The sequence below is a fragment of the Pseudonaja textilis genome, chromosome 2 (assembly GCF_049901715.1).
Source record: "Pseudonaja textilis isolate UNSWEBS1 chromosome 2, rPseTex1.2, whole genome shotgun sequence".
NCBI classification, from domain to species: Eukaryota; Metazoa; Chordata; class Lepidosauria; order Squamata; family Elapidae; genus Pseudonaja; species Pseudonaja textilis.
The window spans coordinates 64,780,895-64,800,138 of NC_141991.1; the positions used below are offsets into that span (position 1 = coordinate 64,780,895).

General features: G+C 41.5%; 1 protein-coding gene across 2 annotated transcripts in view; it reads right to left on the minus strand.

Moving 5' to 3' along the window:
• Window positions 1-19,244, minus strand: part of KDM3B (lysine demethylase 3B) — a 53,017-nt gene that overhangs the window by 26,994 nt on the left and 6,779 nt on the right. For both annotated transcript variants that reach the window (XM_026726032.2, XM_026726039.2), the window contains exons 2-5: window positions 9,642-9,809; window positions 8,427-8,540; window positions 4,130-4,235; window positions 2,619-2,743 (exon numbers count right to left, since the gene is read on the minus strand). In XM_026726032.2, coding sequence (XP_026581817.2) covers window positions 2,619-2,743; window positions 4,130-4,235; window positions 8,427-8,540; window positions 9,642-9,809 — 513 coding nt within the window. The remainder of the gene's footprint in view (window positions 1-2,618; window positions 2,744-4,129; window positions 4,236-8,426; window positions 8,541-9,641; window positions 9,810-19,244) is intronic.

A 19,244-nucleotide genomic window follows, 5' to 3' on the forward strand; every position in this document is an offset into this window, starting at 1 on the left:
TTGACATCTCACTTCTTTATCATACTCATTGTTTTAAATGTGGCCTATTATATGATGCGCTATCACTGATTTCTCTTATTTGAAAATTGTTCTAATTATGTATTAATTATATAAATCTAATATTAGGTATTGTAACTTGTATTAATGCTTTCTGTTTATATAAACATTCACGGTGGCTGTAATTTTCAATTATACCAGATAATACAAAGATAAGACCGAAGATATCACTTTTCCTAAATAAAAGAATGAGATATTCCTTATATTCCCTCCAGTACTATCTAAAGTTCTACAGAGAGTGAGATCTAAATTCAATTTGGACACAGTACTAAATCACTTATTAGTATTAGATGTATGAGTTTCATCAAACTCTGGGTTCACTGAAAAAGGAAACTAGAAATATTTATTCTTTTTAAAAATAAACCACAATTTCTTTAAAGTACAGGGCGCTCTGCACTTCTGGATAGAAAATAAATAAAGTTCTGGTTAGAAAATAAATCAGGACCATAACCTAAAATTTAACTGGTCTTATTACTTCTGGTTAAAATGAAACAAAAATTTATGCTCACATCACATTTAAAGTCATCATTGTTTAAAACTAAAAGCAGATACATTCTATCTCCCTCTTTTATACACAAAAGGCAAGGAAGACAAACTATACACAGGCCTCAACTAAAGAATTTCCATTATCTCTAAATTATAACTTGCTATTATTTCTGAACAATCTGCTGTTATTCCAATTGCATGAATCCAACAATCTGAACAAAAACATCTCAGCAAATAAACCAAATATTTGACAGAATAAGGATATTAATGTTGTGAGGTGAGACTTTGAGTAGGCACATTCTTCTTCCATAGCCACTTTTTGTTACACATTCTTGGCAGCAGAGAAAGCTGCTAAAGATTTTTGAAAGAGTTGATATAAAAATCCACGGACAGAAGAGAATACATTTTAATAATATTCTGAATTTTTACACAAGCATTGAAAGAGTTGGCAACACGTGGAGTACAATGTTCCAAGACACTACCTATGAAATCCCAAAATAATATCTGTGATATGTTCTTGCATAAAATGACATCTCATGGATGAAATAACTGTAATCTTGTGACATTTAACAATCTCACAATATTGTGGCTTTTTTTGTACCTTCAAAAGACACCAATATTTATTTACTGTATGGTAACACATGCTAAAAAGTTTTTTTGCCTGCATAAATGGACCTGACTTCTCAAAAAAATTTCCTTGAACCACAAGATGGGCAGCATATAAATTTAATAAAGAAATCTAATAAATAAAAAATGCAAGATGTTTAGCAGCATGTCAAAAAAACCAAACGCATGTTTTTAAATATATAATAGGCAGATTTTAGAAAATTAAGAATCTAGCAGCTCTCTAAAAGTTATAAATTCAAATAAATTTCCATTAATCTCATTTTTTGTCATGAGCATTACAAACCTTGAAACAGATAGTTAACTCTGACAGAGCCCTGAACTGTGGAATGAGGATGTACAGAATGAATTCATAATAGACCACAACCTATATTAGATCATCTGGAAAATTGGACATGACTGATCTCAAGTGTCTATCATATATGTGGAAGTCCACTCGCAGATAAGCTGACCTTCAAATTTTTATAAAAATACCAGAAAAAAAATGTGCCATCCATGGATGATCCGTGTTTTGGTTTCAAATCTGAGGGTCACTTATATCCATGAGTATATACGGGAAATATGGATATTTTTTAAATATACAACGATACTTGCAGGTAAACCAAAGCCAGGTTTGGGAATGCATTTGCCACTTAAAAATTCTTTGCTTATCTGCAAGTACACACCTTAGTTTTCATGTCTGTGGCCTTGTGAGAACTTGGGCCACCATACAAACACTGAAAAAGCAGAAGCACCAGAGATTGTGGAATGATCTGCTTTCAATATTTTTCCCAGGAAGCCACTTGTACTGTCATGCTGGAGTTTCTTAATCCTGGACAACACAAGACTCAAGTGTATGTTCTTTGCCCAGGCATAATAAGGACAATTTATGTATATTCAAGAGGAGGAAGTTTCTCCAGCAACTATGGCAATTACAGAACAGGACCTTCAATGTCATAAATGGAAGAAAGTACCAACTAAATCTTAAACAAAACAATAAATGAATAATTACGATAAAATGAACACCAAAGAAGAATAGAGAGTCTAAGAGGAAGCCATGACTAGGAGCATTTGTTATATGCAAACATGCAGGGCATCCATTAAAAATTTAAGTTTTGTTATGATCCAAATAATTACTCACAACTGCGAAACTTGAAGATTTCAATGCAAAACAGTACAAAATTAAAATCATTTCAAGGAGCAAAAAAAAAAAAACAAGTTACAGTTACTAGTAAATGTGAATTAAATATATGTACACATAGTAGAATTATAGTAAGCATAATTTACAAATTTATCATGCATTTAGCATAAATGTTTTCTTAAATAAGTAGAACAACTAGTCATCAAAAGATTCCTAGAGAAAGTATCAACTTTGCCCTACAAACAAAGCAGGGAGATAATCTGTAACCTCCTGTTCAGTAAACTGAAATGAAGAAATTGGACCTCAAAATCCCGTAAGAAAAGCTTCACACCTCAGTCAAAACCACCTCCATCAGACGTGTAAGAGGATCTTGACAACTCACAACTGCAGAGACCCAGCTGATTTCCTCTTCAGGCTGATACACTTTAACTCTTTGACCCTGTATACTGTAAAGTCCTGGAAAAGAGTTCCATGATCATATAAGACAGAAATAAATTCTTTTCGAAAGGATTTAACAGAAAAAAACAAAAGTGCTTATTTCTTAATATACAAAACATATACAAAATTGTAAGTATTTGTAGAATATAAAGTAAAAATGTTTTAAAAGATATTATTGTGAGAAATAGTTACCACAAATGTATAGAATCATTTCTAAAATGGATTTTAAAATATTTTAACTTGCTGACAGTAACTTCTAAATATTTTTTTACTTTTTTTCAATCACCTTTTATATGATCAAATTAGCAATAGCTAGTGAAAACATGCAATGGAATTGGAGGACACCTTTGGACAAACTATCTTTATTCAATACAAGGCCATGCAGCTTATTGTTCTCCAGAATTTTCAATTACAACCCACATTATTTTTTCACATAATTACTCACTCTTGGCTCAAGTATTTATAGCAATACCAAACTCATCTTTGATTTACTACATATCCCAATTTCCAGCCACAGGGACAGCAACAAAACCAACCATCTACCTCTACTCAAAGCATTAAATACAAACATATCAGTAAAAAACTAAATCTATGTGCTCTGGCATCAAAAAACAATTCAATACAGCAGGTCTACCATGCCAAGTCTAGAAAGGAGATCAGACTTTGACAAAGAGAATATGATTGCCTGAGAAAAGGCCTTCTTCTCTGTACATTTTAAATATTCTTTAATATTACCTGGCCAAAAGAAGACTGTGAGTTAAGAACAGATTTATAATGGAAATCGTGATTCTTCAGATAACTTAATCTAAGATATTTAGGACTTTTAAAGATTATGACCAGTATTTTGAACTATGCCCTAGTCAATTATCTCAAATCTAATATTTTGAACCAGATGAAATTTTCCAACATTTTTCAAAGGAAGCTCAGAGTAAAGATGATTATAGTACTCTAAAAAGCACGTGTTCCTGAAGCTTGAAAGAATGGATGCAAGTGCTCAGTAATATTAGCTTCTGGCCACATTTAATACTTCAACAACAGAGATTTGAAACTAAAATGTAAGAATATACATATGTAACATAAAAGGGATGTAAAGGCCCAAGACCAAAAGAAGCTAAGCCCTATATATTGATATATTGCTTGTAGTGTCCAGGAGCACCATTATCTAATTATCTGCAGATATCAGGCCTTTTCTTCTAAGGCTTGAATACTGAAACCTATTCAGTGAAGAACAGAAAAGTTGCTTCAGGTGATGCAGAACAATACTTGATTAATTTTGGGGTTTGGGCTTGAGAAGCCTAATACAAGAAACATTTCAAACAAAATGAGGCTTTAAGTAGCGCTTATCAGTATAATCTAATTGCCATCAAAATCAAACACATTTAAAAAAAAACTTGTTGATCTTACCTCTGCTAAAGATCTCTTGAAGCTTCTGATCACCAAGCCATGCATTGACAGCTTCTCTTAATAAAGGCTGCTGTTGGAGAAGTTGACTCTCACTTTCTGTTGTCATCTGCCAACATGTTTTTAATATGAAAAAATAGACGAGAAATAAGACAAAAGCATGAGTAACACTGCCAAAGTTGTTCACAGATAATGACAGGAGTCCAAGTTTTGGAACTGCTTCTAAGTTCTAAAATTTATTTTGGTATTATACAGTTCTGCTCCTTCTCTCAAGCACATTGTAAAGTTTGATAGATATTTTTGCCAGACACAACTTAGAGAAACAGAATACTCTGATGAATTTATGCACGACCTTTATACTGCTTTAATTACGAGTAACAATATGTGTTAAAAACCCTTTCCACAGTGCATACCCTAAACTGAAAGTTTTGCACCCACATTTTACAGTAGAACCTCTGGTCATGAACGCTTTTGACCACAACCAAATTGTGTTCGGAGCAAAAAATGCACAATATTTTTTTTTGCAGCCAATTTCTCCTTCCATGCCATTTTTTTTTTTGTAAGCGCCAAATTTCCAAAATTAGGCCCAGGTCAAATCAGATTGTGACCAAAGTTATAGAACAAATTACGGTTGTTACCAGAGGTTCTACTATACTTGCTTGTATGCAACCCATTCCCCAAAAAAGTTCATGGTGGGTAATAGTAGCAACAAAAAACAATAATTCAAAATCTCAAGTACCCCACATAAAAAAGTAACAAATGAAAACATAAAATTTAAATATTAAAAACTGACAAATACAAATGCCGCACGCTTGCAAGCCTGATTATAGCATACCATCTTCCTGCATCACAGGAATATTCTCCTGAAGCTCAAGGGGGATGAAGCTTATCAAATCTCTACTGGGGTGGGTGGGTGGGTGGGTGGGGACTACTAAAATGCCTGTTTATGAAGATTTTATCATGATGGTCTGATAGGAATGGGATTTAGAGTGACTTTATTTGATCTTGTCGAATGGGCAAATGAACATAGGAGAAAGTGCTTCCACAGCTAGTCAAGTCCAGAGCCATGTATAGTTTTAAAGGTGACCATCAGCACACTGAACTACATCTAGAAGCCAAATGGCAATCAGTGCAACTCTCAGAGCAGTGGAGACAACAAGAAAACCGGACCATACCCATTACTACCATGCCACCAAATTCTGTAATACCGACAGCTTCCAAATACTTTTCAAGAATAGCCTTATACAGAATGAGTTACAGTAGTCAAAACAGGTAGACCATAGGCGATTGCAAGCAGGGACTCCTTGTCTGATATATAAGATGCAGCAGAACAAAAGTTCCCCTGGCCACTACTGCCACCAGTTTAAACAGACATTGTAAATCTAGGAGGATCCTCAAATTGTGTGCATCTGAGTAGAAGTACACAACTCTGTTCAGAGTCAACAATGGAGCTTTCTTGAAATTGGTAGGTCTAAAGCCATTCCCATCTTGCAGGGATTCAGTTGCAGTCTCTTCTTCCCCATTCAGACTATGACTGCTCAGTTACTGTTTCCACTACATAAGCTGTTTGGTTCAGAAGTGAGATGTATAGTTAGGCATCATCACCATACTGATGATACCGAACCTGAAGTGAGATGGAAATATTCCCTCACTCAAATGAAGCACTGATATCTGCTCAAATCCAACCTGCCATCTCATGAGAGATCTTGGACAAAGATCCAACCAGAAGTAGTGGGGCTGATACTGCATAGAGCTCTATCTCAGGCCTCACAGACTCAAAATGATCCCAAATCATTTCACAATACAAGGCCCCAGTCATCTCTACTAACAGAGTCCAGCAGTAATCTGGCTCCTCTTGAATTTCAGTAGTTTTGTCTGCCAATATATGAAAATTCTTCACAGTGGCCCTTCAGATACTCTTGGCAAACCTCCTTCCCTAAAAAGGGAATGTGTTGTTTTGAAAAGGGCCACTGGGCAGCATTCAGCACAGGCAATAGGGGTAGCAAAAAAACAAACAAACCCAACAACCCTGTATTTTGCCACTCCAATCACCATTGTGTAGCTCTACTATAAAGTTATATTAGTATCTCGTCAAATTCAAGACGGATCTTCAGGCAACACTCTAGCTGCCCCTTCTATTGCTTCTTCTCCATGCATGTTGTTTGGAGCTTCTCATGCATGTTGGCAACTTGGTTCATAATTGTAATGGAAACTATGAACTTGTGGGTTGCTCCAGACCATCCAGAAGGCAAGGCCAAAATTTTTAGCCAAGGGAACGCCATAATCGCCTTAGCAACCAGGTTGAGTATTCCTGGAACAGATGCTACTATGTAAGAAGTGCAAGAATACACAATCTGCAAACTCTTCTGGGCCCTTGGGCCCAACTGCACAAACAAGGTCTCACATCTAGTTATCTGCACAATAGTGACTCTTGACACTAGCAGAGCCTCATGGATGAGAACAGCTACCTTCTTCTACTACTAGAGGTAGTCCTTGCCTTATGACCAGACATTTAATGACTTACAATTGCAACTATTTGCAACCAAAATTCTGGATTCAATTTTGGTCATAATTTGAGGCCTACCTAGACCCAGAATCCAGGTCAAATATTAAAACTGAAACCCAGGAGATTTCCGAAGAAGGAACACCCCTTACTTCTCCACCCAGGTTTCAGTGATATAAGTCTGTCCACTCATCCATAAAATTGTGGATGAAGGTGTTTTTTATACAGATCTATAATTTAATTGCAAGAGCCAAAATCAATAGCTTCAAGAATCTAGTCCTGGTTCCTGGTTTTAAAAGTGAATGCTGGAAGAAGTGATCAATCTAATGTATTGAATATACTGAATCTACCTTCCCAGAGTATGATCAGCTGACATTCTTCTTCCAGCCAATACTTAAGAGAGTAGGTAACCAGGAAATATTCCTCCAAAACATCCTCATAAGTGGTCCAGATGACACCAAAAGTTTCTGCAGCAAAATCTGGCTAAGAACTCATCATTTAAACCCAACCCTAGGCCAGAAGACATACAGTAAATGCAAATTTCCTACAACCTTCACCTTTCTTGAAATTCCCATCTGCTCCCACTGTTGGTAGGCTCAGGTTTTTGAAAAAATGATGGAGAAGCAGCCAAAATAGTGACCATAAGACTGAAGCTATCCAAGCTCTGACACTATGGGCTAGGAAACATTCCAGGAAATGTCCTTTAGGCAATAACTATTGCTCAAGTTATGGTGCCAAGCTTTCCCCCAGTAAGCAGGCTGGCAAAGGCCTTAACAGGTTTTCCAATACATTCCATGTATCATGTTGAAAGAACACTGCCAACTATTAGCTGGAAAGTTCTCTGGCATTCCAACTCACTCGCTATCTTCAAATCCCAAACTATGGGATTAACCATACTCTGCATCTTCTGACACATTCTTACACTTTTTCAAAGCATTCTGATTGAGGTGCCATAATTTAAGCAGGGGTGGGATAAGCATAATTTAATTTAAGCAGGGGTGGGATGCTACTGGTTCGGCCCAGTTCTATAGAACTGATAGCTCCAAAGAGCAGCTGACACTGAACTGGTTCGCTGCAACAACCATCTGACTGTCTGTTTGGCCCACCCACCCAGGCTCTAGGCTGTCCTTTATCCTATGCTTTTACCTCCTCAGCTGCTTTGCGTGGCACAGCTGAGTGCCACTCGTCAGCTGGAGAAGGTAAATGCTCACCAGAGATGGTAGCGCGCGCACGTGGGTGCAGCATGCGTTTGGCATGCATGTGTGCACTTCCCGAACCAGCTGTTATGCTGGTAGGACCCCATTCCTGCATTTAAGCTTTTAAACTAATGATGTTTGACTTCAGTGAAGGCCAACTTGTCCAAATGCAACATTACATAAGCTTTTCCAGCAGAAACCAATGTTAAAGCAGTCTCAAATGTCAATTATTTAACATGTACTAAGAAGCATCACAGAATAAAACTTAGCAGCCTTTCACAGCAGACCAGGTCAGGAAGTAGATAACCTAAGAACTACTTTAACTCTACTGATACAGACTATAATAACAGAATCCTGATTGCCTTTCTCCTTCCTTCCCTCCTATAGCAAATATGATTTCCATTTCACTGCAAAGGTTGCTTATCATGCAGCATGATAGATCCTAGCAGTACTTTATCTTATTACTGCATTCCTTTTATCCCCAAACAAGATAGTGTTGTGGAAGAAAATTGAAGACAAAGCACAATTAAAAATCAAGCTCACATTGCCTTCATATTGATTTCATGACAAATAAAAGGTGTATAATACTGGAGTAAGTTACCTGGAAAAGATGTAATCCATTAGCATCAGACAGGAATCTCAAGTCTCGGTCTACAAGAGATTCTACTGGAACCACAGACCCTAAACCGAGCTTATCTACCAAAGGAGTGAATGTCTGAGAATAAAAACAGAACAAAAGTAAAAATACACATTAGGAAGACTGCACAGACATATACACACAGACAAGGCTCTTTAGTTTCAAACAAGTTATTTTTAACATGATCAGAATAATCAAAAATTTTGTTTGAGAAATATTTTCATCTGCTAAAAGGAATTACATAATTTTCTGTAAAACTGAAGCTGGCTGCATTTTCATCTGCGCCCCCCCCCCACACACACACAATATGCTTTGCTTTTTACATAGAATGATACCAATACTTTTAAAATAACTCCATAATACAGATTGTCTTAACTTATGACCAAAATTGGGGTGGAATTTCCATCATTAAGTTGGTGTGCTTGTAAAGTGAGACATCACAGGCCCAGACTGAGTTATTTTGGGAATCTTGGTTCTCTTCATTGTAGTCGTTAGTTGTTAAGTGAGAATTGCAGGTCATTCAGTGAGTATCCATGCCAATCCAATCCTTTCTGAGTTTGGCCAGCCCAGAAATATAGTGAGGGTCTGCCTCTAACTCACCCCGGCACCTATCTTCCCCACCCCATCTCTGTCGTTTTTGCCTCCCTTCATCCTGACTGGTGGGGCAGGAAGCAGGACAGCAAGCAGCCCCAGAACCACAGGGCTCTGCAGCTGCTTGCCATGCAAAACCACACAGTTCTGGGGATGCTTGCCACCCTCCAAAGCAGGGTGAAGCATGGAGAAAAGGGCAGAGATTGGAGGGAGAGAAAGGGAGATGGGGGAGTTAAAGGACCCCTGCAAGCACTCAAAGTTTGATCATGTGACCACAGGGACATTGCAATGGCTATAATTTCAGGCTTAGATCATAAGTCATTTTTTTCAGCAATCGCTGAATTGAACAATCGCTGAATGAATGCTTGTAAATTAAGGACTACCTGTAGGGTAAAAAATTTTCATTGTAGGTTTTTTTTTCATTTCGATAAGGTTTCCCACCACCACCACCACACACACTACAGCCTAAATCCATATTTTAACCAAAAATTAACCTAAAAGACAAGTAGATTTTAGGTCTCCTACAGTAATATCTGATATTACGTAAGCTGCTTCAAATTAACTATAACAAATAGTGAAAGTACTCACCAATGCAGGCCAATGTTCAACTGACACCCTGGTTCCTTGCAACAAAACTGGTTCACTTCTAGGAACCCAAACAAGGGAACCTTCCAGCATCAAAACTATAACTTCTTCTGCATGCACTTTTACCCAAGCATGTTGCTTCCAACTGCATCGATCAAATTCCACAAATATCTGCAAGAGATTCCAGAATGTGCTCATTCAGATATAAATGCAAACAGTTACTTTATGCCAAGCTGTCATACAGTATATGTATTCCTAAGAGTATCTAGTAATATCAGCTTAGCTTTTCAACTAAGACTCTATTTATGTACTTAGTAGTACAACCTCCTTCCCTTGAGACATACAAGCACACAGAAAGGGCACCACACACTGGTATAAGAAACAAGCAATCTCTGGGGTTCCTTCCCCCCACCCAAACTCCCAAGAAAGTGACAAGGTTCTGTCTCTTTTTCAAAAGCGCATAGAGACAGTCTATCCTGATAGCAATATAGTTGTGGGTAGTAGAAAAAAAAACAGCAGGCATTTGCCAAAAAAATCCCACTGTGAAAAAAAAAAATCTAATTTCTCTTCCAAGCCTATGACTGCTTCTCATCCAGACTCTAAAATACTTTGTTACCTAATAGGAAGCTCTAGAGAAGGTATAAAAAGATGGTGAAATTGCTACTGTTCTTTGCCAATTCTTCTTGCAATCAGCAGAGAGTGCTACAAGTAGGAATTTGGATTCCTGAAGTTTAAACTCAATGACTTGAATGGACTCTTCTAATTCTATGACACACAAACCTCTTTTCAACAAAAAGTTCCTGGAAGAGCATAAAGGTTTCCCCACCTTCAAAACTTCCTGGAAGAGAACATCCTACCTGTTCTTTCTAACCTTCATACTCATCAGAGGGAGTCAAAGAAAAAGGAAAGCATTTTAATAGTAATTGTTGTCTCTCATGAAAAGACAAGGTAAACTGAGTTCTTTGGAGTAACAAATGTATTTACAGCATTGTTTCCAGACATTCCACAGTACAGATCAAGGCAATACAGTATGCCAAATCCTGGGCCCTCTGATTTAATATGAGACATTAAAGGGAAAAGAGAATAAAGCATGTTTATTGTTTGTATTTTAAGACAATGAAAAAAAAGATAGAACAAAGAGCTTGATCTTGATCTAGGACTAGGCAAGAAGCCGGGTAGGAATTTATGCAGGGATCGAAGTTAGTCAACAGTTAACCAGGAAGGCAATTACAGACATCTTGGGGAGAGAGCAGGACAGGGCACTTTGTTTTTCTTGAGATGTATGTCACTATCTTTGCAGTGCTGTTCAGAAGGAAGTGTTTCAACCTGACAGGAGATCATCTACAACAGGGGTGTCAAAAAGGCCCGTGAGCCAAATTCGGCCCACAGGGTGCTTAGGTCTGGCCCATGGGGCCGCCCTGGAAACAGCGAAGAACCATGGTGATTCTGCCAGTGAAAGCCATTTTCGCTGACAGAGTGCTCAGGCCACAATTGGCGCCCGACAAGCGTGATGTTGAGCTAGTCACACCCACCCTGGCCACATCCCACACATCCTGAGGTGAAACACAACCCTGATGCAACAACAGGCAGAATATTAGCAGAGCATGTCCATGACTAATTATCAGTCAGAAGACATGACTGAAAATTCCTTAATTGCACAATGCATGGACATACTTAAACCATGGTTAATGTACATTATACAGAGAATTATGCATTCTATGTATAATGTTGTCCATTAACTATGGTTAAGTCTTCCCAGGCATTGTGAAATTAAAGAAGTTTTCATCAAGTCTTTTGACTGCTAGTTGGTGTCCATGCCAATAAACTGAACACATTGGGAAAAAAATGGAAAATGTTACTGCTTTTTCTTCCACCTAAGAAATAGTTGATTAACTCCATTAACAGATTAGAAATAAAAACAAGAGGCCTTGAGACAGAGAAATCTAATCTTAGACATACTGAATTTAAGATACTGATAAATAATAGAAAAATACCACAGAAATAGCTGGAGACCTTAGACTGGCATGAATTATCTGTAACAATTGTACCTTACATCTAATGTTAAGACTGGTTTTAACCTAATTTTCAACTTTGAATTATTTATGTGTTTTCATTAAAAACATCTCTCTATTCTTAAACATCACATAGATTTATGAGCTGAACTTTTATTCTTGAGTTACAGAACTGTAATTCTGTACCTAAATACTTCAATATTCTTATATTGCCTATCTGAAAATTGTATCAAGACTGAATTACATTCATCCCCAAAATATAAAATTATGACCTAAAATGTCTATTCTCCTCAATAATTTTTCTTATATCTCCCATAAGAAAAGTCTGAAAGTTTAGTTTTTAGTTTGATTAGTGTATCTCTTACTATTGTGTCTGCACTTTAAGAGTTTTGTGTTCTAACTTTTTTGAAAATGAATATATAAGAGCAATGTTTCAGTAACATATTCAAATGCCATATTTAACAAGAAAAATGTTATTTAATATTTTCATGAAATGGGCGTTCATTCTTACCTGACACACCCCTTCTCGGCGAGCTGCGAGGAGCATCCAGAGTGGGAGGTGCTTCAGACTGCTCTCACAGGCTGAGCTTGAATTGAGGAACGCTCCTCCTCCTCCACATGACTCCTCCGTAGCGTTCCCCAGTTTTGCGAGGACGAGAAGAAAAAAACGTGTTCTCATCCTAACTAATGGATCATTGGCCGAAACAAGATTCCCCACCAGACAGTGAAATTAGGGTGGGGCTGGATGATCCTCGCAGCTCGCTGAGAAGGGGCCTGTCAGGTAAGAACCAACACCCATTCTCCATAGAGCTGCTTGGAGCATCCAGAGTGGGACATACCAAAGCTTGGCTGTCCTATGGGAGGGACTCCATCTGGTTAGGGAGCCTCTCTGGGTCCTTGAGGACCCACTGTAGGACTTGTCTGCCAAACGAGGCCTCCGCTGAGGCAAATATGTCGATCTTGTAATGCCTAATGAAGGGAGACAGGGAAGCCCAGGTGGCAGCCCGACAAATATCAGTGATTGGGGCCTGGGTGGCCCAAGCTGCCGAAGTAGCCGCGCTCCTAGTGGAATGTGCTGTTATTCCGCTGGATACTGGCAGAGCTTGTGACAAGTAAGATCTAGAGATAGTTGCTCTGATCCAGCGGCTGATGGTTGAAGGGGATACTTTGTGACCCAATGTCTTGGGCTGGAAGGAAAGGAATAGGGATTCAGACCTCCTAAAGGGCTGAGTGCGCTTGATGTAGATGTGCAGGGCACGTCTCACGTCCAGGGTATGCCAAAGTGTTTCCCTATCCCGCGAGGGTCTGGGGCAAAAGTTTGGGAGAATGAGTTCCTGTGCTCTGTGGAAGGCTGAGTTGACCTTGGGCAAGAAGGTAGGGTCGGGCCGGAGAACCACCCGACCGGCGTGAAAAATGCAGAGGTCCTTTCTAACTGATAAGGCTGCGATTTCCGATATCCGACGGGCCGATGTAATGGCCACCAGGAACACAACTTTGAATGTTAAAAACTGGAGCTTGGACTCCCTTAGAGGCTCAAAGGGGTGTTTAGTGAGTGAAACAAGGACCTTATTAAGATCCCAGGTAGGGTACCGGTGAACAGTCAGAGAGCACAAATTAGTGGCTCCTCTGAGGAATGCCCTAATGCGAGGGTGGTGGGAAAGGGAGCCAATGTTGCCGCAAGAGATAACAGTTGTTAGGGCTGCGACCTGTCATCTCAAGGTGTTAGGGGAAAGCCCTTTATTCAGTCCCTCTTGGAGGAAATCCAAAATCTGAGCGAGAGAGGGCGAGAGTGGGTTGACTTGGGATTTATGACACCACTTGCAGAAACTATTCCAAGTGGCATCGTAGATTCAGGTGGTTGAGGGCTGCCTGGTGGCTAAGATGGTGCCAATAATCTGGTTAAAGAACTTCTCATTCCTTAGGCGGTTCCGCTCAACCTCCAGACGGCTAACTGGAGCCATTGGGGATCCGGATGCAGATGGGGCCCCTGAGAGAGACCCTGTTCGGGGGGATCCTCCAGGGGGGGCTACTGATAGGTTGCAGAGGTCCGCAAACCACGGGCACCTGGGCCAGTAGGAGGCCACCAGAAGCAGTTCCGCCTTCTCGTGGATCAGTTTTTGGATGACTCTGGGAACTAGGGGTAGTGGGGGAATGCGTATAGGAGCCCTGGGGGCCAGGGACAACGTAGCGCGTTGTGACTCTCCGCCCTGTGGGAGGGGTACCTCGAGAAGAATCTTGGGAGTTGTGCGTTGAGTGGGGATGTGAAAAGATCCACTACCAGTTGGCCGAAGATTGTGGGCGCCTCCCTGAACAGTGATGGGTGGAAGCGCCATTCTGACTGGTCCACTGTGGCCCTGCTCAACCAGTCTGCCTGGATGTTTGAAACTCCTGAGATATGCTCTGCTTTGAGAGGAGATTGGACTCCGCCCAACGACAGAGGCGCTCAGCCTCCCTCATTAACCGTATGGACTGTGTGCCCCCTTGTCTGTTGATGTGTGCCTTGACTGTGACGTTGTCCATGAGAATGAGGACATGACGTCTGCGCACCTGGGGGAGGAATCTGCGCAAGGCCAGGTGTACGGCGTGAAGTTCCAACCAGTTTATAGTGCATACTTGTTCTGTCTCCGACCATCTGCCCTGTGCCGTGAGCGAGTGGACATGAGCGCCCCATCCGGATAGGCTGGCATCTGTGGTGAGGGTGAGCCTCTGGGGCTCCTTGAAGTAATGACCTTTGTTGATGGCGGGGTTGGTCCACCAGAGGAGGGACGTGAGGATCTTTGGAGGTACCCTGACCATGGATTTCGAATTGATTCTGCCGGATCTTTGAAATGGAAGCAGGAACCACTGTAGTGATCTGGTGTGTAAACGGGCCCAGGGAACAATGGAAATGCATGAAACCATCTTACCTAATAACTTAGACAAGTCTAATAAAGTTACCTTTTTTGATCGTCTGATCTGTTTTACAGATTTCTGAATACTAAAGAATCTTTCCGAGGATAGGAAGACCTTTCCTTTGATCGAATTGATTATGGACCCCAAATGGGTAATTCGGGTAGATGGTGACAGTTGGCTCTTTTGCCAGTTTATAAGGAACCCATGGTCTTGGAGGGCAGAGAGAGTAACTCTGGTGTCCCTCTCTGCTTGACGTCTGGAGGGGGACAGGATGAGGATATCATCCAGGTAACAGTGGAGGCGTACGGGAAGGTTCCTAAGGTGAGCCGCTAGTGCCGCAAGGACCTTGGTAAAGGTCCTAGGGGCCGATGCCAACCCAAAGGGGAGGGCCACATATTGGAAGTGGTGATTATTGTAACAAAACCTGAGGAATTTGTAATGGGAGGGCCGGATTGGGATGTGTAAATACGCTTCTGAAAGGTCTATAGAGGAGAGCCAGTCCCCTTGCCTGGTATCCAAGAGAATAGACTGTAAGGTGTGCATCTTAAACTTGTGATGGATCAGGTAACGATTAAGTCGTTTTAGGTCTAAGATTGCCCTCCATCCACCTGAATGTTTGGGAACCACGAAGAGGTGGGAGTAAAAACCCTGCCCTCTTTGAGAGGGTGGGACGGGTTGGATAGCCTGTATGTCGAGGAGATGCTGAATAGCGGAATCCATCAAACTGTGTTTGGTGGGGTCCTTCGAAGGGGGGGATGCCATGAAAAGTTGGAGGGGGCGGACTGAAATTCAAGGGCGAGACCGAACCTGATGGTGTCTCTGACCCGGGCATCGGAGGTAGAGGAATCCCATTGGTCGGAGAAATGTCTGAGACATCCGCCAATTGGGGGGGAGGAATGGGATCTATCTTGGGTGCCGGAAGGGTCTCCCACCTGATCCCCTAAAACGTCTTTTTAGCTGCCGCCCCTTCTGCTCCTGTCGCCTGAATCGGCTCAATCCTGGGGTTGGCATGGCCGAAAGGAGGGGGGTCTCGGGTACCTGGGCGGGAAGGAAGACTGGTAGAAGGGTCAAAAGGACCCTCTCCGAAAGGGCTGAGGGGCTCTGGGCTCTGATCTCCAAAAAAGAGAGGGGAGAAATTTTTTCTTGCTTCGGCTCTCAACTAACAGGGGCTCCAGAGCTGGGCCGAATAATTTGTCTCCCTTAATGGGAGCAGTGGCCAATTTGATTTTGTTTTTGACATCCGCCTGCCAGTGTTTGAGCCAGAGCAGGCGGCAGGCTGTGACATGTGAAGTTATAGCTCTAGTGGAAAACTTAACTGAATGGTAGATGGCGTAGGCCGAGAATTCTGCTGCGGCCGCAAGCTTAGTGATGTCCTGATGCGCCCTTACATTAGAGGTGGGGACATGCTGTTTTAATTGGCAGAGCCACTGGATCGAAGACCTGGTGAAAAAGGAAGCGGCCGTAGCCGATCTAATGGCCCAAGCGTCAGATTGGTGAGCCCGGCGTAAGGCCAGTTCAGCCCGCCTGTCTTTGGGTTTCAGAGCCTCCAGAGGGTCACTTGGGGAGGAGGAGGATGCTAAGCCAACAATGGGCTCATCAACCTCGGGGGTATTTAGTAGGCTAGAGAAGTCTGAATCGAGGTTGAAAAATCTCTTATCCTGGCTGGATGGGGCGGGAGGGGCCCCTGTGGAAGCCAGCTGTTTTGATACCAGGTCACAAAAAATGGGCGGAGCCAGAATGACTTCAGCCTCCACAACGGGCTGCTTAAAAATGGAATCCTCTGGACCTTCCGCTGAGGAAGGGGGGGCAGAGGGAGACTGTGTGTACAGGCCAGAGATGTTTTTGGCCTTAAAGAGGAGTGATTTATACAGGTGTGGCTTGAACCAACCCACAAAGGTGGGTTGGTCGGGGGTGAGGCCCTCATCCTCAGGCATCTTTCCCTCCATTGGCTCTGTCTCCGATAGGGGTTCACTGTAATGTGTCGACCCCAATTCGAATTCTTCCTCCTCCCTGAATTGATCCAGGCCCCCTGCCTCCTCCTCCTGCTCCCTTTCTGGGAGAGGGCTGTCCCTCTGTGAAAGACCTGACCGTGGGGAGGATCCGATCTGGGCAGGGATCTGACAGATAGAGACTCATGTTCGGGGGCCATCGGGAAGAAGCCGGGTCTGGACATCTGTTGGAGACCTTCCGCAATCCCCTGGCGGATAGCCAGCTCCATCCATGATCTCACTTGCTCTGGAACCTCAACAATGGAGGGTTCCTCTTGGTGCAGACCAGCAGCCGTAGGAGTAAAGGTAGCTTTGGGTGTCCGTCTGGTCGTTGTTCCGGGAGCCTGATGACCCTGGGGTGAGCTGCGCCTGGATAGGGAAGAATAGTCTGGAGGAGGGGGTGAGTAGAGGTGGAAGGAGTAGGTGGGAGGGCTGGAGGCACTGAGTGTGACTTCCTGGTTCGCCTGTCGATTTCCTTCTCCAACGCCTTAGGGCGCCTTAAGGCGTCCCTCTGAGAGGCCTTGGAAGTTTCCTTAGCCTGTATGCGCAAATGGTGAGATTTAGATTTGGCCTTCAAAGAAGGGCCTTTAGAAGAATTGTCATCTGCCATTTTAAGAAGTAATGAGCGTATACAAGGATACTAAAGGCGGTTGGCTCGCCTAGGGTTCAACCTGCAACAAAGGCCGGATGTCCTTTCAATTGGTCCGAATTTGATATGCATTATGATATATTATTGTTGTTGTTGTTGTTGTTGTTATTATTATTATTATTATTATTATTATTATTATTATTATTATTATTATTATTATTATTATTATAATTAATTAATTAATTAAATTTATTTATTTTAATATTAAAATATATAAATTTGACCGGTATAAATTTGGATCTTGGTCCAATAAGAGGAGTAATAACTTTGGCCATTAAAAATCAGCAAAAGGATTATAAAGGAAGACAAGTTGATTAATTATCCAATTAGCCGAATGAACGCCTGAGGCCAAAGGGAAAAGAGAGAGATAAGGCCTCCAGCAGCTGTCCTCCCAGGAGAAAACTGGGGTGGTGGTGGTGCTGCTATTACTTCGCCCTGAGTGTGGCTGCGGGATAGGCCAACAATATAAACAGAAAAAAACCAACAAGGAGTTACAGGAATCCGATTATAAGGAAAGATGCTCTAAACAGGCTGATAAGGCCTGTTTTGGTGAGCTAAAGTGGCCCGCAGCAGAAATCAGCGAGAACGGAAAAAAACCAAAATGGGGCCCAAGCACGAGGCGGCACCCAAAATGGCGGACGCCTACTGAGCTAGGGTGTCGGGGCCTCTCAGGAGCGGAATTATGCTCCTCCGGCAAGCTCAGAATGCCAAGAGGGGCAGCAAAGGAGAGAGTCGCCTTTCCTTAGATGATCAGCGTTTGTGGGGGGGGGGTACCAACGGCGCTTTAAAGCGCAAGAAAATCAAGCCGCAAATGAGGGCGGCGTGGAAAGTGGCAGGGAGAGGTTAGATCGAGGATGGGGGGGTTAGTGCGAGAGCGCTGCTAAACCGCCCGCTTTTTTCCCCCTAAGGGGCGAAGAAAATGCTCCCCTGAAGCTAGTGCAGGAAACCAATTGCGCAGAGGCTAGAGGGGAAAAAAACAATCAAACCTGATAGCTAGAAATAGAAGAGATCCTGAATCGGCCAAGGAGCTTATTCAGAAACTGCCTCTCTCTCACGAGGCTAAGCATAAACTGGGGAACGCTACGGAGGAGTCACGTGGAGGAGGAGGAGGAACGTTCCTCAATTCAAGCTCAGTCTGTGAGAGCGGAGTCTGAAGCACCTCCCACTCTGGATGCTCCGAGCAGCTCTATGGAGAATGTTTCATGTAATTTTTATTTTATTCTAGAAAAAACATTTATTTGACGTACATTTAAAACAGACAAATATAATACAAATACAAATACATATACATATACGTTTTTTTCTTCATCCTGATTGTTTGGGAGTCTTGGTCTGTGTTTATTGGTCACACAGCAAACTCCAAGACCAATAAACACAGACCAAGACTCCCGACCAATCAGGATGAAGAAAAAACCATCCTGGCACAGCAGTAGGCTAGCACCAAATTTAAAACAGAAACGGCTGTGAAAGTCTGACTCACAGATGAACATAATACAGAAGCCTGATGATGGCAGATGAGATTCTGCCGAAACATTGCTACAACTTTAAAAGCACAACTATAATGACGTGGGAAAATACCCGAACAAAGCTGAATAACATACATGTAAGTACCCGCAAAAACTTAAGAAAATATACATACATACACACACACACATATATATTACAGCGTATATTGAGCAATGGTTACATTTTTTTTCTTTATCTTTATCATTGACATGATCTGCCTTGTTACCATAACTCCTTTGTTCTTTTAATGTTTTAATTTCTCTATAGTTTGTCATTAAATGCATGTCTTCTGTCATTTCCATAACTTATCCAAATATCAAATATTACCTTTTCTTTAACCACTCATACCAAATGTTCCATATTTCAAAATAGTCACTATCTTGTTTATTTTTTAACAGTTTGGTTAGGCTATCCATCTCAGTGCATTCATGTATTTTTTTAATTACCATATCCCCTGAAGGAATGGAAGACAGTTTCCAGTTTTGTGCGTAGGTTATTCTAGCCGCAGTTATGATAAGCAAAATTAAATATTGATATTTTTTCTCCATGTTTGAATCTA